General features: G+C 40.2%; 1 protein-coding gene across 2 annotated transcripts in view; it reads left to right on the forward strand.

The window, feature by feature from the left end:
• LOC126419261 (synaptotagmin-5-like) overlaps window positions 1-27,113 on the forward strand; it is a 216,470-nt gene that overhangs the window by 144,870 nt on the left and 44,487 nt on the right. For both annotated transcript variants that reach the window (XM_050086418.1, XM_050086419.1), the window contains exons 3-6: window positions 7,875-8,066; window positions 11,950-12,053; window positions 18,083-18,214; window positions 26,565-26,765. In XM_050086418.1, coding sequence (XP_049942375.1) covers window positions 7,875-8,066; window positions 11,950-12,053; window positions 18,083-18,214; window positions 26,565-26,765 — 629 coding nt within the window. The remainder of the gene's footprint in view (window positions 1-7,874; window positions 8,067-11,949; window positions 12,054-18,082; window positions 18,215-26,564; window positions 26,766-27,113) is intronic.

A 27,113-nucleotide genomic window follows, 5' to 3' on the forward strand; every position in this document is an offset into this window, starting at 1 on the left:
TAGTTGCTGAACAGCAGCTGCAGGGCGCTATCCGCAAGGCGCAGTCTTAGGCTGCAACGCGTGGCATCCAGTTTTCGGCTGCCAAGACCTGCGTCATGAATTTCTGCCGGCATAGCACTGTTCACCCTGAGCCACGGCTTTATCTTGACAGCAAACCTCTTGTAATGGTGGAGACGCATCAATTTTTGGGTTGGGTTGGGGTTGGGATTGGGTTGTATGGGGGAAGAGACCAGACAGCGAGGTCATCGGTCTCATTGGATTAGGGAAGGAAGTCGGCTGTGCCCTGTCAAAGGAAACATCCCGGCATTTCCCTGGAGCAATTTAGGGAAATCACGGAAAACCTAAATCAGGGAGGCCGGATGCGGGATCGAACCATCATCCTACGGAACGCGAGTCCAGTGTGTTACCCACTGTGCCACCTTGCTCGGTTTTTGGGATTGCTTTTTGATACCTGGTTGGCTTGGCTCTCTCATATTCAGCAGCTGAAACAAACGTGCTGGTGGCATCTTAACACTCTTCGTTGTTTGAGTCACACCAGCTGGGGATCCGATCAGTCTACCCTTCTATGACTGTATCAGGTGTTGATTCAGTCCTGTCTCGATTATGGAAGCCTGGCTGATGGTTCAGCATCGCCTTCCATTTTACGGTTGCTTGACCCTATACTTGACTGCAGGATCTGACTTGCAACTGGAGCTTTCCATACAAGCCCTGTAAACAGCATGTGCCAAAGACTACTGGCCACCTATGCTGCACATGTTTGTAGCTTGCCCAAGCATCCATTACCATCTCCTGTTGCCCAACTCGGTCGTCCATCTACCAGAACAGCAGCCCTGTCAGGGTGTTCAGTTGCAGTTCGCGTCCGGTTTGTTGTCTCTGGGGCTGAGCTTTTCCCTTTCCTACCTCTTTTCTGGGCACTTATACGTATACCTTTGTTGTGTGTGCCCAACCCCTGCCTTCAGCTGATTTGGCACAAGGCCCGAAAGACTCAGGCCCTCCTGAGGCCCTCTGCCGATGTTTTCTTTCTATCCTTGCTGCGTTTCCCAGCTCTGCTGTAGTCTATATCAACACTTCAATGGTTGCTGGTCGAATCGGTTTTGCTTTTTCTGTTGGGAAACAATCTGAACAACGCTCATTGCTGGATGGCTGCAGTGTGTTCATTGCTCAGCTGGTAGCCATCTCCCGCACCCTAGAGTACATCCGCTCCTGCTCAGGTGAGTTGTTCATTATCTGTAGTGACTCCCTGAGCGGTTTATGAGCTATCGACCAGTGTTCTCCCCGCTCTCGTCTGGTGATGGCTATCCAGGAGTCCATCCATACGCTTGCTCGTTGTGGCCACTCCGTGGTTTTTGTGTGGACCCTGGGTCATGTTGGCGTCCCAGGTAATGAAGATATTGGCACATTGGCCAAACGGGCTATCAGTGCACCGGCCCTGTAGACTGGCCTACTGGAATGTGATCTCCAGTCAGTATTGCTGCAATAAGTCCTTGGTACTTGCGGTGATGAATGGCGCACCATGCCTTTACCCAACAAACGTCGGGTCATGAAGGAGACTACAGGTGTGGCGCTCCTCCTTGCAAGCCTCTCGCAAGGACTCAGTTGCTCTCTGCTGGCTGTCATTGGCCACACCTGGCTGACGCGCAGTCATTTATTGCGCCGTGAGAACCCACGTCTATGTTGCTGTGAATCAGCGTTGACAGTGGTCCACCTCTTGTTGGACTGTCCGCTTTTAGCTGCACTCAGGCAGACGTTTGCGCTGCCTGATACCCTCCCTGCTCTTTTAGTGGATGACGCTGCAATGGCCGACTTAGTTTTGAGTTTTATTGGAGCAAGGGGCTTTTATCTCTCGATCTGAGGGTTTGTCTCTTCTTTGTGTTGAGTATGGCCTTTGGCCTACGTTTTTCTATTGGAGTTTTTAGTGTGTGTCTTGGTGGTTGGCTTTTCCTTTTTTTATTTCCATGGTCGGCCAGCCACTGTAACATTCTGTGTGTTTTTAATTCCTCGTTTCTGGTCTTTGTCCATGTCTTTCTTGTTCTGTGTCGTCCCTTGTCATCTCCGTTGCTTGTTTTTCTTCCTTGTGGGTGTTTCAAAGTCGTGGAAAAAGGGGCCGATGGCCTTTGTAGTCTGGTCCCATCAACCCCCCGAAACCAACCAGCCTTTCTCTTTAACCACTCCATAATATCCGCCTTGCGCCAATTTGAACATGGCAGCTTTTCTATCTGAATGGTTATCCATCACGATGATTGACCCTTCTTCCATCGCAGACAACAGTCGAATAAACCAATTCTTAAAAACTTCTCCATTCATTTCTGAATGGTAATCGGATTGGCAAGAACTTTTTCAACCACGAAAAACAAGTTTGGCGACTGGTATGAAGCCTGTGGTTAATGAACCAGAATGGGCGATGATTACTCGGCCATCTCTACCAGTAGGCACTTTCAAACCACCATTTCCTTTGGAGTCGTGCCATACATACTTATTGGTGTAGTTCTGTGAAACCCAAGTTTCATCCAAGTACACTACAGGCCTGGTGTCTTCAGCATGCAAGAAGTGCATTGTATGCAAAAACTTCGCTCTTGCTGCTGCAATGTCTCTGGGTTCCATTAAGAATTTTCGTCCATCAGTACACTTCTTGAATTGGAAACCAGGGGAGCGGAGAAGACGAAGAACGGAGGTCTCTGAGCCCAAGTAATAAATTTTTTCACGGAGGTCAGCCTGTATTTTTTTTTAGCTGTTCGATGCCCTCCTCTGTCGTAATATCCAAGAACAGCTCTATGCACGCACGAGGTCTTAGTTAAATCGACAAAGTTGGTTAATTTCCGTTCACGTTCGTATCCCTTTCTTGGAGAATCGAAACACTCATTCATGTCTGGATATTCTGCCAATGGCACAGATTTGCTAATACAGCCTACAGTTGACTTGGAGACACCACACACTTTAACAGTAAGCTTATGAATTTGCGCAAAATTTAAGTTATTCGTCGCTTCTTCATTGTCGGCCAGATCAGTTAAAAGCTTGAGAACGTTTGATATGATAATTTTCGATTGCTTATTAATGTCTTTCTGCCCTTTACACACACCGATCAGAGGAGTACTACAAGTAGGCCTTTGCGCCTGCATTGTTGTTCACCACTGAACACACGTCCAGGCACCATTCTAAAGACAGTAGGATGCTGAGATCATATGTTAACACTCAGTATAGCACGGTAAGACTGAGCTTTCAGCTGCTCTGACCTAGCACACCGTTAACGGTACCTACGTGGAACAAAGCCGAGAGGCAGGCTTATCACAGCCCGCAGCCCCTTCTGGCCTCTTGCAGCGGCCATGACCTTGAGAACTCTACTTTTGTGCCAGCCACTATAGTGGCAGACTTTTACTATTTTCGTATGGAAGATGTTTAACTGATGTGAAAGCGCTTAAGTGAGTGGGAAAACATGGTTGAACTTGCACAGGTAATTGGTAGTTACTTTTCGGTTAATAGGAGGAAAATCACTTACAATAAATGGTGAAATATGCAGGTCAGAGAGAAACTGTATCAAACGATGTTACAAAGGCGGTAGAACTTTTCACATTGCCAGAGCAGTAGCAATTGCTCAGAATAAATGGTGAAATATGCAATAAATCGGAGGCTGGTCAGAGAGAAACTGTATCAAGTGAAGTTACAAATGGAGTAGAACTTTTCACATTGCCAGAGCAGGAGAATGACTGTCTCTGAGATATGGTTTTTATTGTGATTTCGAGCTGTTACCAACGGCATTGACACAATGGTAACACCGGGTCCCGCCATATCACCGAAGTTAAGTGCTGTCAGGCTGGGCTAGGACTTGGATGGGTGACCATCTGGTCTTCTGAGTGCTGTTGGCAAGCGGGGTGCACTCTGCCGACCGGACGAAAGCCCTATAAAACTGCAGCAGACACGCCCGATCTGCTCCCCAGGACTGATGGCTCAGACACTTCAAAATATTCAGTGCCTTCAGGGCCCGCACCTTGAGGTCTTTAAGGTGCGGCAACCACGATAACTTGGAATCAAAAGTGAGGCCCAGGAACCTCACAGTGTCACTAAAAGGAAGAATGGTGTCCCTCAGACGCAATTCAGGGGAGGTAAAAACACGTCGAGAACGATTAAAATGAACACACACAAATTTGTCTGCAGAAAAGGTAAAACCCGTCTTCGCAGTCCATGCCTCGAATCGCTTTATCGTAAGCTGCAGCTGCTGACTAGCAGTGACAAGACTGGAGGAAGAACAGAAAACAGCAAAATCGTACACAAACAAGGAGCACTGGGCCAGACTCCAGATAGTGGACGTGATACTGTTATTGGCGACGGCAAAGAGGGTGACACTTAAAACGCTAACCTGAGGAACTCCATTCTCCTGCACGTACAAATCAGATAGCACATTACCAACCCGACATCGAAAGAGGCGGCGGGAAACAAAGGACCGAATGAAGATGGGGAGATGGCCACGAAAGCCCCACTGATGGAGTTGATTGAGGATAAGGTGGCGCCAAGTAGTGTCATACGCCTTATTAATGTCAAAGAATACACCTAAACAATGCTGGTTACGTAGGAAGGCCTGCTGGATGGCCGCCTCAAGCAGGGTCAAGTTGTCTACAGTTGAACGACATCTCCGAAAGCCACACTGAGAGTGGCTAAGTAGCTGCCTGGTCTCGAGCAGCCAAACCAGGTGACGGTTGACCATGCGTCCCAATGTCTTCCCGACACAGCTCGTCAAAGCAATACTCCAATAACCACTGGGATGCATTCGATCCTTCCCCGGTTTGAGGAGGGGAATCAAAATCGCCTCCCTCCACGAGTCAGGGAACGTGCCGGATGACCATATCATATTAAAACAATTCAGGAGAACTTCCTTGGATTGCAGCAACAAGTGCTGCAGCATGCTGTACCGGATTTGATCATCACCTGGCGCAGTATCATGAGCCACAGACAGCGCCAAATCCAGTTCCGACATTGTGAAGGGGCAGTTGTAGGGTTCAGAATTTGGAGACGAGAAGTCCAAGTGACCCCTCTCGATGGCAGTGCGGTAGCGGCAGAAATCTGGATCACAGTTAATAGTGGCAGTAGATTCCGCAAAATGCATGGCCAGTGTCTGGGCAATGTCTCTCGGCGCCGCGAGGAGACATCCCTGATGCAGCAATCCCTTGACAGGTAGTTGGCTGCGTTTCCCGGAAATCCTCCTGATGGCTTCCCATACTATGACCATGTAACACTTGTACCCAGTGTATACGGTCGTCCAGAACATCCATGATGCCCTACTCCACCTGCAACGGCAGGGGAAGGAGGTTTCTTTCCGCTGGGTGCCGGGGCACGTGGGTATTAGGGGAAATGAACTGGCGGATGTGGCTGCCAAAGATGCATGTTCCCTCCCTCACGTTGTTGAATGTGCCGTCCCCCTCCATGCTGTTATCTCCCTTTTGCGTTTTCGTGTTATGCGTCAATGGGAAGAGGAGTGGTTGGCAGTTGGTGAAAATAAGCTGCGTCTCGTCAAGGCCACCATGCGGCCATGGCCTATGTCCTACCAGTCATGCAGGCAGGATGAGGTTCTCCTGACTCGCCTTCGCATCGGGCACAGTCCCTTAACACATGGTTTTTTACTCCGGTGGGAGGACCCCCCCCCAATCTGCTGTGCTTGTGGTGTCCAGATTACTGTCCGCCACATTTTATTTGACTGTCCTTTATTCTCTGACCAGAGGGCGGAGGTTTCCTTGCCACCGGATTTGCCCTCTATTTTGCAAGACGATGCAACGACTGTGGTTAAGGTCTTATGGTTTTGTGTCCTGTCCAATTTGTTGTCTCGGATTTTAGGGAGAGGATTTTAATGTGCTGCTGGGTGACTGGCTCACCCAGGTTTTAGGTAAGAGGTCCGCCAGTCACAATTACCTACTTGTTTCACTTCGATTTGTGTTCTCTTTTCCTTGTAGTTCCTTTCCTTTTTTAGTGCGTTTCTTGTCCTCTTGTTTTGCCTCTGTATGTGAGGATTTGGAACTGCATCAGGTCTGTGTCTTTTAGCCGTTCTCTTTGTTCACTATCCGTCTTCGTCCCTTCACCGCATGTGTTCCTGTTTCTATGCATTTGGGCGCTGATGACCATGCTGTTTAGGGCCCGAAAACCTCAAACCACACACACGCACACATACACACATACACACACACACACACACACTGCACTCTGTCCTTGCAAGGCAAACTGAGGAGATGTTACTGAGAAGTAGTGGCTCCGGTCTCGTAAACTGACAGACAGCTGGGAGAGCAGTGTGCTGACCACATGCCCCTCCATATCCAGTGACGCCTGTGGGCTGAGGATGTCATGGTGGCCAATCTGTACTGTTGGACCTTCCAAGGCCTGTTTGGACAGAGTTTAGTGTTTCAAGCTGTCATCATAATGTTTACTAATCGAGTGAGCAAAAAGTTGATTGAAGAGTTTGCTTCTTGTAACATGGCAGCCTTCCCCAGACTTCTGAGGTTGGTCTCCTGCTGCAATATGGCGCCTGATCTGTTGGTCCATGTGGCGTGTCAGACATCATCTCAAATCAGAGCCGTAGTGGAAAATTGTATAGTAGGACGTAGGCCAACAGTGGATCAGAAAGGGTTAAAATATTGTCTCGCTGCCTAGATGTAACTGATCTCAATGGTGTGACTGGTTTCTCTCCTGGGCAGGCCTACATACACTGTATGAGTTGAAGTACTCTCAGGAAATTGAGTACATGATGAAATTTGTAGCTTAAACACTTTAACAGCCTAAAGAAATCAAGACCCTCTGCATCAGAGATTATTAATTCATTTGATAATGAGATCATAAGGATATTTATAAGTACAAAATACAGAGCAGCTCAGGTTATGTCTGTAGTTAGACATGACAGTGCTCTCTTAAACACCTTGCAATCTTTTTATCTCTATGGTTGATTATGCACATGTTGTAAATCAGTAAACATTTATTAACAGCTCTATGTACAAATTCACCTGTGTTGTAAAGTTGACAGAACATGACCCAATATATCTGGGTGATCCATGGAATCTGATTGATGCTTCAACACAACACAGCACTAAACAGCAGAATATTCATACCAATAATGCAACTGATGTGTCTGCTTAAAAGGAATTTTGCTGTGACATCGTCGTAGCAAAATATGCATACGCCCACTCTGCTTGCTGCTGCAATTAGTTCACAGGAAGGGTATTACAGGTATAGAAATACACAGAATCAGTAAATAATCAGCAGTAAAATATTAATTAACAAGATTACACCTCTTATTCATTTTAATATTTGCTATTTATTTTGTTAACTGAAAACTGGTGTAATACAAAACATTGAAGCCCAGCAAACCAGATGCTAATCAGCCGTATAACATTAACTGTGGATTTCTGTACTTTTAGAGAGAGCACAATGAATTGAATTTTTGAATTCTATGTAGTTAATTGGGAAAAAATGTTTGGGGGAATTAACTAACAGATGAAAACTACAGATAATTTTGTATGTATCAAAAGAAAAATTCTCTCAAGATATCTACAAAATTATGAGATAGAATTTCTGGCCATTACTTACATTCAGGATACAAAACTGCTGATAAACATACATAAAAAGAGCTACACACTCTTAGGCTATGGAACTAATAGTTCCTCCCTCAGTGATAGGACAGTGGAAGTTAAAAAGGAACAGCAGGTCACTCAGACCCCAAGATGACAAGCACTTACCTATTTGTTCCAAAAGCTAGAATTGTGCAAGAACTTTACATATTTCTATTAGCAATAATGACATTTTGTCTCATCGCCACCTGTGTCTCATTCATATGTGCACAGTAAAATGCAATTTGTGTCCTAATATATTCATTCTTATGCTTAGTGCTGACAATGTGTTTGCAGAGGAGAGCCGAGAGAGGCGCAGGCAGAGGCTGCTGCAGAGCTGTGACCTCCCCATCCCAGGGAATGTCAAGCTCACTGCTGCCAAAATCATCGACAATGATTTAAATGATGCTCCAGGGTCTGATACATCTGACTCTGTATCTTCATTGCCACATATAGTACGCACCTCAAAAGATACTGGCCGTGCTGATGGTAAGTTCTACACAAGAGTGCTTTCATAAGAGAAAATTAACATGAAACTGGTTGTGTATTACTGATGCTTTTAACTTGGTAAAACAGTAAGTAACAAATGTAATACATGGCTAGAAAAAAAAATTAGAATACCAATTGAGAGAATTAAAATTAATTCAAAATTTATTATAGAAGTGATCCATTTACATATATGGAATGATTACATTTACAGATCAATAGCTCAAGCGGTATCAGGTGTGAAACCATTCTGAAACACCCATATTAGTATGCAGTGTAGCCTCCATAGGCAAATGCAGGCACTGAATCTGGCATGCAGTCAGTCACAAAGGTGACAATTACTGTCTTGGAATACATTATTCTACACTTTCTTGATATGTTTACATAGCTCTGCAAGAGTTGTGGGTTGATGAGCCACATGAGTCACTTGTCGTCCTGACATGTCCCATACATGCTTGTTGTTTGGAGACAAGTTCAGAGACTGTGGTGACCAGGGAAGCTGCTGCACATCTTGCGAGCACATTGAATAGCAAGGGCAGTGTGTGGATAGGTATTATCCTGTTAGAACAGCAATTCACCTTCCTGCTGCAAGAAAGGCAGAAGAACTGGTCGAACAACATTCTGCATGTATCGAGCACTCGTAAGTGTTCCCTCCACAAACACTGAATGTGAATGAAAATTGTAGCTAATTACACCCCAGGCCATGAGGCCTGATATGAACTGTTAGAGACAGTGCTTGCCATATCTACACTGTACATGTGAACAACCACCACCTTGCATACAAGTAAAATTTGCTTTCATCCCTGAAAATCAAGGCATACTATTCCGTCCTCCAGGTGATCCTCTCACAGCACCAATCGAGCTGTGCACATCAATGTTGTGGCATGAGTGGAAGATGAGCTTGAAGTGTGCATGCCTGTAGTCCCACAGTTAGTAATGAGTTTCCAACAACTCAGGTTGGCACTTGTGGGGTCACATTTACTGTTATCAGTGCTGTGGAAGTTGTGCGATCTTCCGCTGGTGCTCTTACTATACGACATTCTTGGTGGGCGTCTGTGCTGCATGGACATCAAGAATCTTGTCTACAAGTGTAAAATGCTCATGTATTCACTATTGCCAGCATCACTGCACAACTGATGTGACACATCCAACTAGTGTAGCAATTTTATGAAATGACCATCCCACCAACTGAAGAGTAACAGTTTGTCTCCTCTCAGACTTTCCAAGTTGGCTGTAGGAAGCATGAGTATGTCCCCATGGCATGTTGTTTACTTGCTCTACAAGTGTGCACCACACTCATCCTAATGGCCATGGTCATTCCCTTTTAAAAGGTAGACAGTGGATACGCTCTGGTACGCAAGTCTGCTAGTAGCTGATTTTGAAACCATTATCAGAACACATACCATCCCCCAGGTGGCATATTCTGCCATCAGATGAAACCTTTCAAGGTATTCTAATTTTTTTTTCAACAGTGTAGATAGTAAATCTTCATTCAGCTACTCTGCCCAGATAACAAAGATTTATTTCTTGTGAGAGTATGAGAAAACTCAGTTAATCAGTTCTTATTAAAATTTAAACAAAATATGTTTATTTGAAATTTTATTCTCTTCACATGAAAAATGTAGTGTAAATAACTTATCACTGAGTCAGCCACATTAGAGCCACTCATGCTGTGTGGATATTATCCTCATAATTCCAAGATTCTCAAGGTGTGCGGAGAAACGTTTCAGCTTTAAGTGTTGCAAGACCGGTGACTTGTTTCCCTCATTCTCACAACAGCTAGGTCCCTCTCATACTGAGGTATGAGTGGAATGCCCCTCCTAATCTCCCCCAGTTGGATCCTCTTTTATCTCTGAGTAAGGAAGATTTGTCTGATGTGATAGAAGAAGAAACAGGAATCAATTTAGAAGAAATAAGGGATTCACTATTAGAATCAGAATTTAAAAGAGCTTTGGAGGACTTAAGATCAAATAAGACCAAAGGGATAGATAACATTCCATCAGAATTTCTAAAATCGTTGGAGGAAGTAGCAACAAAACAACTATTCATGTTGGTGTGTAGAATGTATGAGTCTCGCAATATGATATCTGACTTTCCAAAAAACATCATCCACACAATTCCAAAGATGGCAAGAACTGACAAGTGCGAGAATTACCACACAATCGGATTAACAGCTCATGCATCCAAGTTGCTTACAAGAATAATATACAGATGAATGGAAAAGAAAATTAAGGATACGCTAGATGACCATCAGTTTGGCTTTAGGAAAGGTAAAAGCACGAGAGAGGCAATTCTGACATTTCGGTTAATAATGGAAGCAAGACTAAAGAAGAATCAAGACACGTTCATAGGATTTGCTGATCTGGGAAAAGCATTGGACAATGTAAAATAGTGCAAGATGTTCGAAATTCTGAGAAAAGTAGGGGTAGGCTATAGGGAGAGACAGGTCAGAGACAACATCCAAGAGGGAATAATAAGAGTGGACAACCAAGAATGAAGTGCTCATATTAAAAAGGGCCTTTTGCCCCTACTGTCCAATCTGTACATTGCGGAAGCAATTATGGAAATAAAAGAATGGTTCACGAGTGGAATTAAAGTTCAAGGTGAAGGGATATCAATGATATGATTTGCTGATGACATTGCTATCCTGAATGAAAGTGAAGAAGAATTACATGATCTGTTGAATGGAATGAACAGTCTAATGGGTACAGAATATGGAGTAAGAGTAAATGTATGGAAGACAAAGGTAATGAGAAGTAGTAGAAATGAGAACGGCAAGAAACTTAACATCAGGATTGATGGTCACAAAGTAGATGAAGTTAAGGAATTCTGCTACCTAAGCAGTCAAATAACCAAGGTGGATGGAGCAAGGACAATATCAAAAACAGACTAGCAGTGACAAAGAGGGCATTCTGGCCAAGAGAGGTCTACTAATATCAATTATCAGCCTTAATTTGTGGAAGAAATTTCTGAGAATGTACATCAGCATTGTATGGTAGTGAAACATGGACTGTGGGAAAACCGGAACACAAGAGAATTGAAGCATTTGAGATGTGGTGCTACAGACGAATGTTGAAAACTAGGTGGCCTGATAAGGGAAGGAATGAGGAGGTTCTGCTCAGAGTTGGAGAGGAAAGGAATATGTGGAAAACACTGATAAAGAGAAGGGACAGGATGATAGGACATCTGTTAAGACAGGAGGGAATGACTTCAATGGTACTAGATGGAGGTGTAGAGGGCAAACCTGTAAAGGAAGACAGAGATTGGAATACATCCAGCAAGTAATTGAGGATGTAGGTTGCAAGTGCTACTCTGAGATGAAGAAGTTAGTACAGGAGAGGAATTCATGGCAGGCCACATCAAACCAATCAGAAGACTGATGACCAGAAAAGGAAGGAACTGATATAACTGAACGCTAGATTTATTGATTTCCTTTCAACTGTGTCAGTGGACTGTCATTTTTTATCTGACAAATAAACAGAAACTCATATCAATCATATACAAACAGAACCTGCAGTTCATAAACCAATAAAGTTTTATCTATTGGTTAGTCGTGAATCACACCTAAAGTATGCAAAATTGTCAGTAGATATCCTTTGTCACCCACACATGATAACAGTTTTACTTTTTGTCAAGTGTAGTGCCTAAATACACAAATCACACACAAAAAACTCATCATACTGCACATACAGTACAATACAGTACAGAATAGTACAGCTATGAACTTTAGAATAATACAAGAAACCATTTAGTTGTGCAAAGATGAAGCACGGTGGAACATCATACTCACTACATTTACTGTCCTTAAATATTTCACTTTAGGTGTTGCAATTTGAAATAATTGCATTTTAATGTGAGGTCTAATTCTGTGCTCTTTCTATGTCAGTTTCAGCTGTATCTAGCGATATTTCACTGTTGGGTCGGATGCAGCATCGTGACTCAACATATAGCTCTATGTCTGAGGGCACTGAGAGATCTTCTTCATTCAGGGTGAGTCCACTGTATGTCAACATACCTGTAATGCAAGTAAATCAATGTTTAGAAATTTATATCTTCTTGCATTTCATAAAGATTTAATTCCTTTTACCTTTTATGCAAATGTCTGTGTGATAGTGGCAACACGGCACACTAAATTTCTTGGTGTTCAACTTGATCCAAAACTAACATCATAAAATCACACAATAAGAACAAAATGGACTCAGCTCAGCTGTTTGATAAGCATACCTAGGACTTTTGTAAGTGGAAAGCTATTGCATAATTCTTATTATGTCTTTTTACATGACTTCTTAACCTGTGAAGTATTGTAACCAGAAAACCCAGAGGAATGAGAAGAATTTTTATTTGATACCATGAATCCCACAGACAACATGAGAAGAAACTAGTCAAACAATGGAAAATCTAGGATGGAATGTAACAATATTAGAGAAGGAAAGTTGCTACTCACCATATAGTGGAGACGCTGTGTCACAATAGGCACAACAAAAAGATTCACACAATTGTATCTTTCAACCACTAAGGCCTCTGTCAACACTAGACACACACACACACACACACACACACACACACACACACACACATGCACACATGCTCACACACGCACATGCACACACACACACACACACGCACACACAAACGCAAACATTAGTTCAGTTGTCTGAGACTGCAGATGTGTGTGCAAGTTGCATTTGCGTATGTGTGTGTGTGTGTGTGTGTGTGTGTGTGTGTGTGTGTGTGTGTGTGTGTGTGTGTGTGTCTAGTGTTGACAAAGCTATAATTGTGTGAATCTTTTTGTTGGGCCTATTGCGACTCAGCGTCTCCGCTATATGGTGAGTAGCAACTTTTCTTCTCTAATATTGTTGAGAAGAAACTAACAAACATTATTGTTATAAATTACCATTATCTTGTCCTCATGATGCCTGCAACAGATGGCTGAAGAGTATTTCTAACCTCTTCACATCGTATTGGTTCTTGAAACTTTATAAGCAGGCTTTTGGTGCCATTCTCCTACATATAAGTTCAATACAATTTGCTGATTCCATCTGGTATGGACGCTACACAGTTGAGCAGTATTCTAATATAGGACACACCAATGATTTGTATGCTGTCCGCTTTGTAGGCGGACTCCATATTCCCAGTTTCTTGTAAACGAAATGAAATTTGTCTCCTATGTTGTATATCGTAGAGCATATGTGATCCTTCCATGTCATACCACCACAAATTGTTACTCCCAGGTACTTGTATAAGTCGACTGATTCTAACTGTTAACAACTGATATTATAGCCAGGGGGATACTATGTTTTACTTTAGTTTTTCAATTTTTGAACTGCATAATTTTACATTTCTGTACATTTAAAACAAGGTGCTGATATTTTCAGCATTCTGAACTTATATCAAGATCTGATTTAATATTTGTGCAGCTGTTTTCAGACAAAACTCCATTATAGATAACTGCATTATCTGCAATAAGTCTGAGGTAACTATTAATATTGTCTTTCAGGTCATCAGTACAGAACATGAACAACAAGGGTCCCAAAACACTTCTCTGAGGAACACCCAAAGTTACTTCCACATCTTTCAATGACTCTCCATCCAAGATGACATGCTGCATGTTCCCTAGCATGAAATCTTCAATCAAGACCATCCTTCCCTCCTTTCCTTCCTTCCTCTCTCTCTCTCTCTCTCTCTCTCTCTCCCTCCCTCTCTCTCTCTCTCTCTCTCTCTCTCTCTCTCTCTCTCTCTCTCTCTCTCTCTCTCACACACACACACACACACACACACACACACACACACACACAAATACCAAGGCTTTTTTGACAGCACTTCTGTGTTGATGAAGATAACATGAAATGATGAGGACAACACACACACATACACCATCCCCAGGTAAACAAAATCTCCAACCCGGCTGGGAATCGAACCCAGGACCCCACAATCTATAGGAATAATGCCAACTACTGGACCACGAGGTCCAGACAAATTTAGTTCATTCCTCGTATAACCACAGTTTTCTTACTACACATTGGTTAAGTTCTGAGTCAAATGCTTTTTGGAAGTCAAGAATACTGTATCCATCTGATTGACTTCATCATTTGACTTCCAGATATCATGAGAGAAAGGCTCAAGTTACATTTCACATTACAGTATCACTGTTTTCAGAATTTAAGCTGATTGACATGGAATCATTCTGTTTGAGATATATCCTCATATTTGAGCTCAGAGTACATTATAAGATTCTATAATGGATGGACATCAGTGTGCTTTCTTCCAATCACCGAGTTCATGTTTTTGTTGAAGGGATGTATGTTATATTATGGTTGAATTTTGAGCTAACTTAGCCTTAAATTCTGTATGGAACCTGACAGGGTTTCATTTTAGTGGTTTCAATTTTTCTCAGTACCCCTGCACTAACATCTATGTCATTGATCTTTGCAGTGGTGTAAGAAGTTAATTAGAGCAACATTTCTGTATCTTCCAGAGTGAAGGACCATTTGGAAATGGAATTTAACATTTCTGTTTTTGCTTCAGTTTTCCTTTCAGTTCAGTCATTAATGAGTGTCCCAACATGTAACATTGGTGCCTCTGATAGCCTTTACATATGACCAGAATTTCTTGGGTTTTGCAGGAGATCTTTTGACAAGATTCTGCCACAGCGGTCATTGAAGGCTTCACATAGTGCTCTCTTGACAGTCAAACACATTTTATCCAGCATCTCTCTATTCAAAGCCTTATACTTTGTTTTACATCTATTATACAGTAGTCTGTTTCCTTAGAAGTTTCTTTACAAAGACAGATTACCATGCCTCTCATTGTGGTGTGATCTACTAGGTACATATCTGTTTATTGCATGGTCAATTATTCCTTTAAACTTGTGCTATTGTTGTTCTCCATGCTCCTGCCCAGAATAAATGTTTTGAGCTCCTCTTTGACGTATGACACGACTTTATCATTATCTCGCTTACTGAAAACATGAATCTTCCTATTTGTTTTAGCAGCCCTTTGTACGTTAGTAATAATTGTTGCTAAACCTACTTCATGTTCACTGAACCCAATTTCAGTGAGGACATCCAAAACATGTCAGGTCTTCTTGTAGCCATTAGGATTAATATATTTCTATCATGAATGCACTGCTCTAGGCAGTTTACAGAGTGCATTTAGTATTATTTCACAGGATGTCTTGTCTTACCCACCACGTTTATTTATTTATCCATCTATAGACAATCAGGATTGTATGTATGTTGTTGACATAAGTATATACAATAGGTACACAAATTTATAATTATCACAATCAGAATTCATGAATATTGTAACATAAAGGTAGGCCTACACTGTTAAACCACTTACTAACACAGTTGATAATTTTTACATATAGTGTATCTATATATTTACATCACCCAACTAATCCTTGACAGTATAAAAGCACTTTTCCAAGAGAGATTTTTTTAGTGATTTCCTGAAGTTATCTATTTTGCTTATGTCTTTGATCCCTTTTGGAAGATTGTTGTACAGCTTAATTCCATTATATAACATGCTATTTTGATGAGTTTTTGATTTGTTTTTCCCGTAGAGGTGTAAGTGTTGTCTGTGTCTGGTTTCTTGTGCATGTATGGAACTGTTTATCGGAAACTGGTGAATGTGATATTTTATGTATATTACTGTCTGCAAAATGTATTCACATGGAACTGTCAATGTACCCAAAGATTTGGATAACTCCGTGCAGTGGGATCTATTGCTACTTGTAGTTATGATTCATACAGCCCTTTTTTGTAACTTAAATATTGTTTGTCTGTTCTTACAAACCTAATTTTTCCAATCATTTGTTGGATGATTAAAGAAAGTATCCCCCAATAATGAAAGTGTGATTGTTGGACCTTAGTACTGGTGAACAGAGTATTTTTCTGTTGTTTACAGCTACATTTTGGAATGAATCTGATGGTTGATAACAAGATCGAGTTGCACTTTTATGCCGACCATTGATAGCGAGTCTTGCCCAAGGAATTTCACATGCAGCTTTAGTTTCTTATCTCAGTGGATTTGAATTTCTTGTATTCTGTGGCAAATCAGCCAACTCTTATTTTAATACTTTATTTTATTAAAGGAAGAATAATGTGCAGAACAGCCAGTGTTCTTTGCCAGCTGAATCCAGCAACTGTGAATTACCGAAAAGTTAAAGTGCACTTATGGTGTAGACGGCTCTCCCACTGCTTGCTGCTGTTGGCAATTAATTTCCATTCATTGTAACCAATTGGGTGATAGTACACAGAAACCAATGAGAAATGCTGAATCTAACAACTTGTTTCAGCAGAGAATGCAAACTGATTACTTTTGTCTTTAATGTGAATAGCTGACTGTTATTAATCTGGCTCTTACGGACTATAAAATTGGTTACTTTTTTTTATATGGTGAACCCAATGAATGTGGCTGGAGGAAAACTAGCTGTGGTAATGAAGTGATATGTAGCGTAGCCTGAGGTCTAGTTTAGGTTGAAATGTTGCAGGTTATTTGTAAGTTGATGAAGACAATAAAGTCAAATAAAGTCAATAGTGTCAAAATGACATTTACATTCTTCCTTTAATAAAATAAAGTATTAAAATAAAAGGTGGTTTATTTCCCACAGTATACAAGAAATTCAAATCCACTGAGATAAGAAACTAAAGCTGCATGTGAATGTAAGAAAACTGGTTTTAGTAACAGACTGAAGTGTAGCTTAGCCCGAAGTATAGTTTAGGCTGAAGTGTTACAGTTTGTATGTGAGCTGGTGAAGCCTCTGAATATGACTGGAGGAAAACTCGCTGTGGCAACAGACTGATCCCAATGGTCCTTTTGAAAGCTTTTTGGGTTATTTTCAAAAGTCCCAATTTCTGAGGTTGTGGTTATGCAGGAACCTAAGAGTACAATTTAAATTTTATGGAATTTTCGGTTTGCCAGTATCAACATATTCCATTATGCTGCTAAGTAACTTCATGCACTCATCATTGTGATGACATTTACTGAATACCATTTTCTCCTTGGTTCTGCCATCTTGTCTAAGTGTATAACTTGTCATTGCTCATGTTTGCTTCCCTTCATTCACCATGCAAACAGTCGCCAACTGCAGGATGCAATGCAAGAGCAAGTGATGCTGTAAGTACACTTTTACATCGGCAACAAAACGCAGTGCTGATACTCTAGTCTTTTAGCCTTCAACTTTGTCCTCTCTCATTGTGCCTGTAAAAAGAGAACTGTTTAGGTAGTGTGTGAGTTATCACATTGGGTTCTATTATACTTTCCTGGTAAATCTGCTACAGATACAATTCTGAATGGTTGCATTGCAACTTCATTACATAATATCATTAAGAACTAGATGAAGAATTTATTCTTGCAGGTGATATTAACATTATCAAAAACTAAAAAGTAATAAAAAGCACATTGCTGCATGCTGTCTGAGATATTATGACTTCTTGCTTGGTTATTACAATCACTAAAGACTGGAAGTTACCATACAATTCACTGTAAATGGATATTATACTGCAGCACACCCGAAGAATACTTTGTCTTTTTCACTTGTACTTGCCATTTATCAATGGCAAATGAAGAGTTTTGATTCAGGAGAATTCTTGACTATTGTTTTAGCTATTTTCCCAGTTTGAGGTCAATACCCATATGCAAGATGTGTAGGGTTCACATAGAAGGGGATGTTGCCAACTATCCTTTATACCTGATATGTCCTTCTGTTATTGTAATACTGTATACAGCAATTAAGACTGTATTGTAAATGTTTACTTTATGCCTCTTTCAAAAGCAATAATACCGCAGAATATCTGTTATGTCACCTCTGGGAGTATGGTAAGTCATAAATAAAGTTTTCAGATTCTTCTGTTAGTTATGTACTGTGAGTTTTATTCATAGTAGATAGAGGACTGTTTTGGTGAATTTAAGAAATTTGGTATGAAAACTTGCAAATGTTTGAACAATTAAATAGCACTTACATTGCTATTGACTCGAAATTTACAAATAATATGTTATGAAAAATATTGTTGCAGAGTGTTTCAACAATTACCAGCAAGGAATCAAATGGCAGTGCAACAGATCTGAATAGTCCACAGATAAAACTAATATTACAGTACTTATCAGCTGAGGATGGTGGAACAGGCAAACTTACAATCTGTATAAAGGTAAAGTTGCTGAAAGGATGTCAAAACTTTAATATTATAGTTGCTTGCTTGTTTCAGCAGAGGATGCAAACGGATTACTTTTTGTCTTTAATGTGAATAGCTCAAGACTGACTGTTATTAATCTGGCTCTTATGGACTATAAAATTGGTTACATTTTTTTATATGGTGAACCCAATGAATGTGGCTGGAGAAAAACTGGCTGTGGTAATGGACTGATCTGCAGCATAGCCTGAGGTCTAATTTAGGTTGAAATGTTGCAGGTTCTTAGAATTCATTATATCAATGTAGAAATGGTAATAACAGATAGAAAAAAAGTGGAGCTAATGGTCTGACACAGGCATGGAAAAATATGTATGCATAGACTACATTTTATGGCAATTTGTCACTGCAGTGATGGTGCCACCAACACTGCTGCAAATCATATGCTGATGAATATGGGCCAGCCATATTTCTGAGAGATAAGGTTGATAAATGTTTTATTCCACCTTTGAGCATATTTACATGCAATTGGTGTCGTTAGTGTTAACACAAAATAATATCAACAGTAATAATAATATAAATTTGGACAAATGGCATTAAATATAATACAATAATCGAAGATGGATACTGCAGTAGCCACCAGAAAGATCGCAGGAGGCGCACATTGGCTCGGCGCGTCACGGACGGTAGTTGCCGCAAGTAGAGTCCTGTCCACCAGAGGGCACGCGAGAATTCGGACGCGACCTCTGCCGGCATAACAACAACAACAACAACAACAACAAGAACAACTCCGGCAGCACGGGCCGTGCCCAGTCAGTTAACATCGGGCATGCCTAGGACACAGTCCCGGTCTATGCTAAGTGAAGTGCGATGTAAACGTGAACAGTGTTACTACAGATACAATGCATATTTATGCAAATGTCAATAAAAATAAAAAGTTTCCTAACAGATCAATCACAAGATAAATGAACTACATAGTTCAGTGAATGACCAATAAATAATCAAACAGATAATTAACAATAAGTAGATGAAACAGTAATAAAATAGTTGCACAGTGTGCCATATGTATAGTTTGCAGTTACTTTATTGTTCATTTTCGTAAGGAAAGTGGGTCATTTGTTACATACTCAAGGAACACTTGGATGGTTATCAAAGGGCTTCTGGTGCTGTCCTCATGGATTAGAACATGTTCATATAGCCAAAACAGACCTGTTTTTGTATTTCTCTGTAGATGTTTTCTTCTTGCTCCTGTGCCACCTCACTTCACTACAATGACTGCAATCATTTTCAAGCTTAATTTGAAATAAGCAAAATACTGTTTGGTTGCATCAGCCTCAATCTCTACAAGGATCATTCACTGTGTCTTCTTTCCTGATTTTAAATCACCATCATTAACTTGTATGTAAAACTTTCCTTCTCCCGATGTAGTAATGGGAACGCTGATGATTGACTGTCCCAGTTTAGTAAATAACAGTCAGATAAAGATTAAAAGAAAGCATTTAACAAAATTTTAGGTACAGCTCTAGATTTAGAAGAAGATGTGTACTATTGCTGTACCAGTATTCGAAGCCTTTACTAGTAGTTGAACCTGCCGAGTGTTGAAGTTATTATGGCTAAATACTAGTGACATTATTAATAGAATATTATTATTTAAATGCCATGTAAAGCTTATTTTAATTGATTCCTTTAGTAATTAAACTTGGAATTGCAAACTTCTGGTAACAAAAGTCATACTGATGGGAAGTGCACTTTAAAGAGAGACAACAAAGTTTTTTATGAATCACCAGTTTCTAGTATCTAATGCGGAGTCCCCATCCCATTGTAATCAGTATACAGTCTGTCATATTGATACTGCCTTACCCTACATTTACAAGATATTCAATACCATATTTCAAAATCTTAGTGGGTCATGGGAGAGGTGGTTAATGAACTAAACTTTTGAAAGAAGTTCACTTACTTAGATATAAAGTCATAATTTATTTTTATTTAGTTCATGATTGTGGATTACAGAACTGGGAGTGATGCCAGGTGCTACTATGGCCTGTGTAAACATTTATAGTCTGTAAGTGCATAGCTCAACTACTGTCGTAAACAGTAAGCAGCTACATAGCCCAAAATGTGACCATGATTTATGCTACTAAAAATATTATGAAACAATATTGTTGAGGTATATTTTCAGCAATATGCAGTTTGATTTGCTTATCTACACACACTTGAAGACACTGACAACATTATGAAAAGGATAGTTGTTACTCACCATATAGCAGAGATGCTGAGTTGCAGATAGGCACAACAAAAAGACTGTCAAACGAAGCTTTTGGCCAAATATGCCTTCATTGGAATAGACAACACACACACTCACACAAATGCAACTCACACACACACACACACACACACACACACACACACACACACACACTGGTGCAAATGCAACTCACAAGTACATAATCACAGTTTCCAGTGTGTGTGAGTTGCATTGAATGTGTGTGTGTGTGTGTGTGTGTGTGTGTGTGTGTGTGTGTGTGTGTGTGTGTGTGTGTAGTTCTGATGAAGACTTGTTGGGCAGAAAGCTTTGTTTGGCAGTCTTGTGTCTATCTCAGCTATATGGTAACAACTATCCTTGTCATAATGTTGTCATTATTCTATTCTGAATTTTCCTTTGTTCACTTGAAGACATTGTTAGAATGACTGTAGGGAAATTCACATTACAATGATTGTATTGAAATTCATATATTACCCTTAGTATAGGCAATAGGTATTTTAATAACTAATATCCCTTGAAAAATAGTTTTTTTTTGGTCATCAGTCTACTGGTTTGATGCGGCCCGCCACGAATTCCTTTCCTGTGCTAACCTCTTCATCTCAGAGTAGCACTTGCAACCTACGTCCTCAATTATTTGCTTGACGTATTCCAATCTCTGTCTTCCTCTACAGTTTTTGCTCTCTACAGCTCCCTCTAGTACCATGGAAGTCATTCCCTCATGTCTTAGCAGATGTCCTATCATCCTGTCACTTCTCCTTATCAGTGTTTTCCACATATTCCTTTCCGCTCCGATTCTGCGTAGAACCTCCTCATTCCTTACCTTATCAGTCCACCTAATTTTCAACAGTCGTCTATAGCACCACATCTCAAATGCTTCGATTCTCTTCTGTTCCGGTTTTCCCACAGTCCATGTTTCACTACCATACAATGCTGTACTCCAGACGTACATCCTCAGAAATTTCTTCCTCAAATTAAGGCCAATATTTGATACTAGTAGACTTCTCTTGGCCAGAAATGCCTTTTTTGTCATAGCGAGTCTGCTTTTGATGTCCTCCTTGCTCCGTCCATCATTAGTTATTTTACTGCCTAGGTAGTAGAATTCCTTAACTTCATTGACTTTGTGACCATCAATCCTGATGTTAAGTTTCTTGCTGTTCTCATTTCTACTACTTCTCATTACCTTCGTTTTCTCCGATTTACTCTCAAACCATACTGTGTACTCAGTAGACTGTTCATTCCGTTCAGCAGATCATTTAATTCTTCTTCACTTTCACCCAGGATACCAATGTCATCAGCGAATCGCATCATTGATATCCTTTCACCTTGTATTTTAATTCCACTCCTGAACCCTTCTTTTATTTTCATCATTGCTTCCTCGATGTACAGATTGAAGAGTAGGGGCGAAAGGCTACAGCCTTGTCTTACACCCTTCTTAATATGAGCACTTCGTTCTTGATCGTCCACTCTTATTATTCCCTCTTGGTTGTTGTACATATTGTATATGACCCGTCTCTCCCTATAGCTTACCCCTACTTTTTTCAGAATCTCGAACAGCTTGCACCATTTTATATTGTCGAACGCTTTTTCCAGGTCGACAAATACTATGAAAGTGTCTTGATTTTTCTTTAGCCTTGCTTCCATTATTAGCCGTAACATCAGAATTGCCTCTCTCGTCCCTTTACTTTTCCTAAAGCCAAACTGATTGTCACCTAGCGCATTCTCAATTTTCTTTTCCATTCTTCTGTATATTATTCTTGTAAGCAGCTTCGATGCATGAGCTGTTAAGCTGATTGTGCAATAACTCTCGCACTTGTCAGCTCTTGCCGTCTTCGGAACTGTGTGGATGATGCTTTTCCGAAAGTCAGATGGTATATCGCCAGACTCATATATTCCACATACCAACGTGAATAGTTGTTTTGTTGGCACTGACCCCAACGATTTTAGAAATTCTGATGGAATGTTATCTATCCCTTCTGCCTTATTTGACCGTAAGTCCTCCAAAGCTCTTTTAAATTCCGATTCTAATACTGGATCCCCTATATCTTCTAAATCAACTCCTGCTTCTTCTTCTATCACATCAGACAAATTTTCACCCTCATAGAGGCTTTCAATGTATTCTTCCCACCTATCTGCTCTCTCCTCTGCATTTGACACAGTGGAATTCCCGTTGTTCTCTTAATGTTACCACCATTGCTTTTAATGTCACCAAAGGTTGTTTTAACTTTCCTGTATGCTGAGTCTGTCCTTCCGACAATCATATCTTTTTCAATGTCTTCACATTTTTCCTGCAGCCATTTCATCTTAGCTTCCCTGCACTTCCTATTTATTTCATTCCTCAGTGACTTGTATTTCTGTATTCCTGATTTTCCCGGAACATGTTTGTACTTCCTCCTATCATCAATCAACTGAAGTATTCCTTCTGTTACCCATGGTTTCTTTGCAGCTACCTTCTTTGTACCTAAGTTTTCCTTCCCAACTTCTGTGATGGCCCTTTTTAGAGATGTCCATTCCTCTTCAACTGTACTGCCTACTGCGCTATTCCTTATTGCTGTATCTATAGCGTTAGAGAACTTCAAACGTATCTCGTCATTCCTTAGTACTTCCGTATCCCACTTCTTTGTGTATTGATTCTTCCTGACTAATGTCTTGAACTTCAGCCTACTCTTCATCACTACTATATTGTGATCTGAGTCTATATCTGCTCCTGGGTACGCCTTACAATCCAGTATCTGATTTCAGAATCTCTGCCTGACCATGATGTAATCTAATTGATATCTTCCCGTATTTCCCAGTCTTTTCCAAGTATACCTCCTCCTCTTGTGATTCTTGAACAGGGTATTCGCTATTACTAGCTGAAACTTGTTACAGAACTCAATTAGTCTTTCTCCTCTTTCATTCCTTGTCCCAAGCCCATATTCTCCTGTAACCTTTTCTTCTACTCCTTCCCCTGCAATTGCATTCCAGTTGTCGGCATGTATACCTGAACTATCGTTGTCGGTGTTGGTCTGCTGTTGATTCTGATTAGAACAAGCCGGTCACTGAACTGTTCACAGTAACACACCCTCTGCCCTACCTTCCTATTCATAACGAATCCTACACCTGTTATACCATTTTCTGCTGCTGTTGATATTATCCGAGACTCATCTGAACAGAAATCCTTGTCTTCCTTCCACTTCACTCCACTGACCCCTATTATATCTAGATTGAGCCTTTGCATTTCCCTTTTCAGATTTTCTAGTTTCCCTACCACGTTCAAGCTCATGACATTCCACGCCCCGACTCGTAGAACATTATCCTTTCATTGATTATTCAATCATTTTCTCATGGTAACCTCCCCCTTGGCAGTCCCCTCCCAGAGATCCGAATGGGGGACTATTCCGGAATCTTTTGCCAATGGAGAGATCATCATGACACTTCTTCAATTACAGGCCACATGTCCTGTGGATACACATTACATGTCTTTAATGCAGTGGTTTCCATTGCCTTCTGCATCCTCGTGTCGTTATTCATTGCTGATTCCTCTGCCTTTAGGGGCAATTTCCCATCCCTAGGACCAGAGAGTGCCCTGAACCTCTATCCGCTCCTCCGCCCTCTTTGACAAGGCCGTTGGCAGAATGAGGCTGACTTCTTATGCCGGAAGTCTTCGGCCGCCAATGCTGATTTGAAAAATAGTATGGTTAAAATTAAGTAGCATTTTATCTGCATTTGAAGATATAATGAGCAGGTTTATATCACTGATCTCATTGCATGACAAGTTCCTATAAATGCATTTTACCTTATCAAACACAGTTTATTTAATATTTTGCAAGAATAGAGATAATCAATTTTCTATTAACAAAGACATCACAGAAATATTTACTCTCTGTGCATTAGTCAGTATTTTTAAATAAACAGAAACATGTTCTTTATAAGATACAATGTGAAATGGCATAAACCTATTGACATACTCATAACAAAAATTTCAGTTTGACCCACTTCTCAAATGGAAAAATCTGATATGTTGATCTTCTGCGGACTCTACACTGACTGATCTGTTGCTGAAAAATGAGTTGTAGTTAGTTGTTATTTATGCTGAGAGCACATGACATTGTAGTCAATAACACTTAGACATTAATTTTTAAAATGTCGTACAAATCTATTACATAGATAAATAAATTTATCAAAAAATGTTGTTATTATACAACGGAAAAAATTGTTCAGAAAGGGTGATGTACAAGAAAGCCATTCAAAAATTCAAAAGAGCTACAAAATTCAGTATTTTGATATGTGTTGATTACAGTCTAAGGGACATGCTATTGTTTTGTTTCCAACAACTCAGGTAGTATTTGAGAAAGGAGCCAAAATTTTAGTAAGTGTTCAAAATTGCTTATGCTATCACGCAAAATATAGGGTAAGCTTCAACTGAAATTGTATTTTACTTTCTTATGTGCCAAGTTGGTGCACTTATTAAATTGTGGCATACACACGTTCATACAACACAAGTACTGCACAGTCTCACTACAGAGAAGGCCTAGAAGTTTCAAGGTAACATTGCAACATTGCTGTGGTGCAGGTGACAAACTTTTGGGACAATGCACTAAAGAACATGGTATTCATTCAAAATTTGGGTAATTTAATCCATAGGGATGAAGGCTTAAATTTAAGAAAACGTGAGATACTAATTTTCAACTATCTGAGCTTAAACTTGCACTCAGTTCCTTTCCTTCTGTGTTTTGTGCTGCCCATATTTAACATTAATACAGTACTTTCAATTTGCAATGTCAACGACATATTTCTAATTTTTTTCCCAGTGTTTTTCATGAACAAGTGTCTTTCACTGGATACTTTCTACACCACTAATTTATTCATTCACGCATTGTCTTCTGCAGACTGTGTCTTGAAAAATGATGATGAATTATAAAATGTTTATTTGACCCCACAAAAAGTCATGAAGCCACAGTTCCTGAAACAATAAAAATTTTAAAAGGGTTCATTACTAGTTTCAATGCATTTTCAAATGTAATCTATTTATTTATTTTATTTATCCATCCATTGGCAATAAATATTGTATGGATCACAAACCTGGAAAACTGCATTAATCATTGCAACCACAATTCTTTCAAACATTAAGAAAAATACACACAAAAAAAGATGATGAATGCATTGAGAAGTAAATCAGGAGAAAGAAGAAGCTATTTAAAACTGCCTGTGTTTCTTCAGTAAGGCTTAAAATTAATAATGATTGCCTGGTTAGGAAAAGGATATTTTCTGTGATCTATATGTTCTCCAATGGATGAAATTAAACATGTTAAGTAGCAAAAAAGATGCAACTTCGAAACAGTCCCATCTTTCTGGTAATAGTATTTGGTTACATTTTATCAACCACTACATGTTTCGTGAAGGTAAACAGGACATTACTGAAAGCTCTGCTTTCTTATTCAGCTGGAGTGTGGTCAAACTTCTTAATTTAAATCCTTATATAGGTATCCTGTGGTTTCCTTTGATGGCTTTACATGAATGCTGCTTTCAGTAAGGCCACAGCAGATTTCTCCCTCCATCGATGTTACACTGGGGCTAGTGCTTTGTCCATAAAACTCTCAGTGGTAGAAGACATTAGAATTTAATGTTAATAACATGGACAGGTAGTCATATAATACAGATACTGAAATAGGTTATAGAAAGAGTGATTACTAACACATGCTTTTAGTTGATTTCTGAATACAAATGTACATACAATTATGTATATTAAGTGAGTAAGCAGTTTTTTTTGGAAAAAAAGTTTGCATCAACATGCAAAACTCTACCAGTTACTCCTTCCCTACTATTCCTTTCTTGTCTGCCCGCTGTAGCTGAATGGTCAACATGACGGATTGTCAGTCCTCTGGGCCCAGGTTCAATTCCCAGCTGGGTTAGGAAATTTTCTCCACCCAGGGACTGGGTGTTGTGCTGTCCTCATCGTCATCCTATCATCCTCATCGACTGCAGGTCTCCGAAGTGGCATTAGTTTGAAAAACCTGCACCCAGCGAAGGGTCTGCCTGATGGGGGGTCCTAGCCATATGATTAAATAAATAAACAAATAAATTCCTTTCTTAAATTAAAGATATATCTCATTTTGTAATTATTTATAGGAGGTGCAGAGATTACCACCAAGGGACTACATTGGTGGGCTGGAACCATATGTAGTGATGGTGATAGTTCGTTCTGGCTGGCCACTACATCGCCGTGCAGGGCCACCACTCCATACTTTTCGAACAAGGACTCTTAGGCATTCATTTAATCCACACTTTGACCAAACTTTCACTGTGGAAGCAAAAAAATCTGAGGTGAAGGTAAGCTAATAATTCATTAAACTCGTGCACTTAAAACTTGACAAAATACAATTTATCCTGAATTGTTGGACCTTAAGCTTAAGCAAACTACAAAGGTAATGGGCTCATATTCAAAAAAGACTAGAGGTAGGTTATAATCTGTATCATAGCTGAAGTTTCCAGCAATTTCCATTGAATTTTCTCAAGAATTGTGGAAGAAATACTTCAGTACAAGCACAAAATATTTCTTTTAGATTTTTTCTTCATTTGGTCACATGTTGCATATATAAGAGTAAAAAATAATGAAATAACTTCACAGTTGACTGTCTGAATTATCCTGTAATTGACTGTAGGTTTTATGAATTTCAG

The sequence above is a fragment of the Schistocerca serialis genome, chromosome 9, assembly GCF_023864345.2.
Source record: "Schistocerca serialis cubense isolate TAMUIC-IGC-003099 chromosome 9, iqSchSeri2.2, whole genome shotgun sequence".
NCBI lineage: Eukaryota > Metazoa > Arthropoda > Insecta > Orthoptera > Acrididae > Schistocerca > Schistocerca serialis.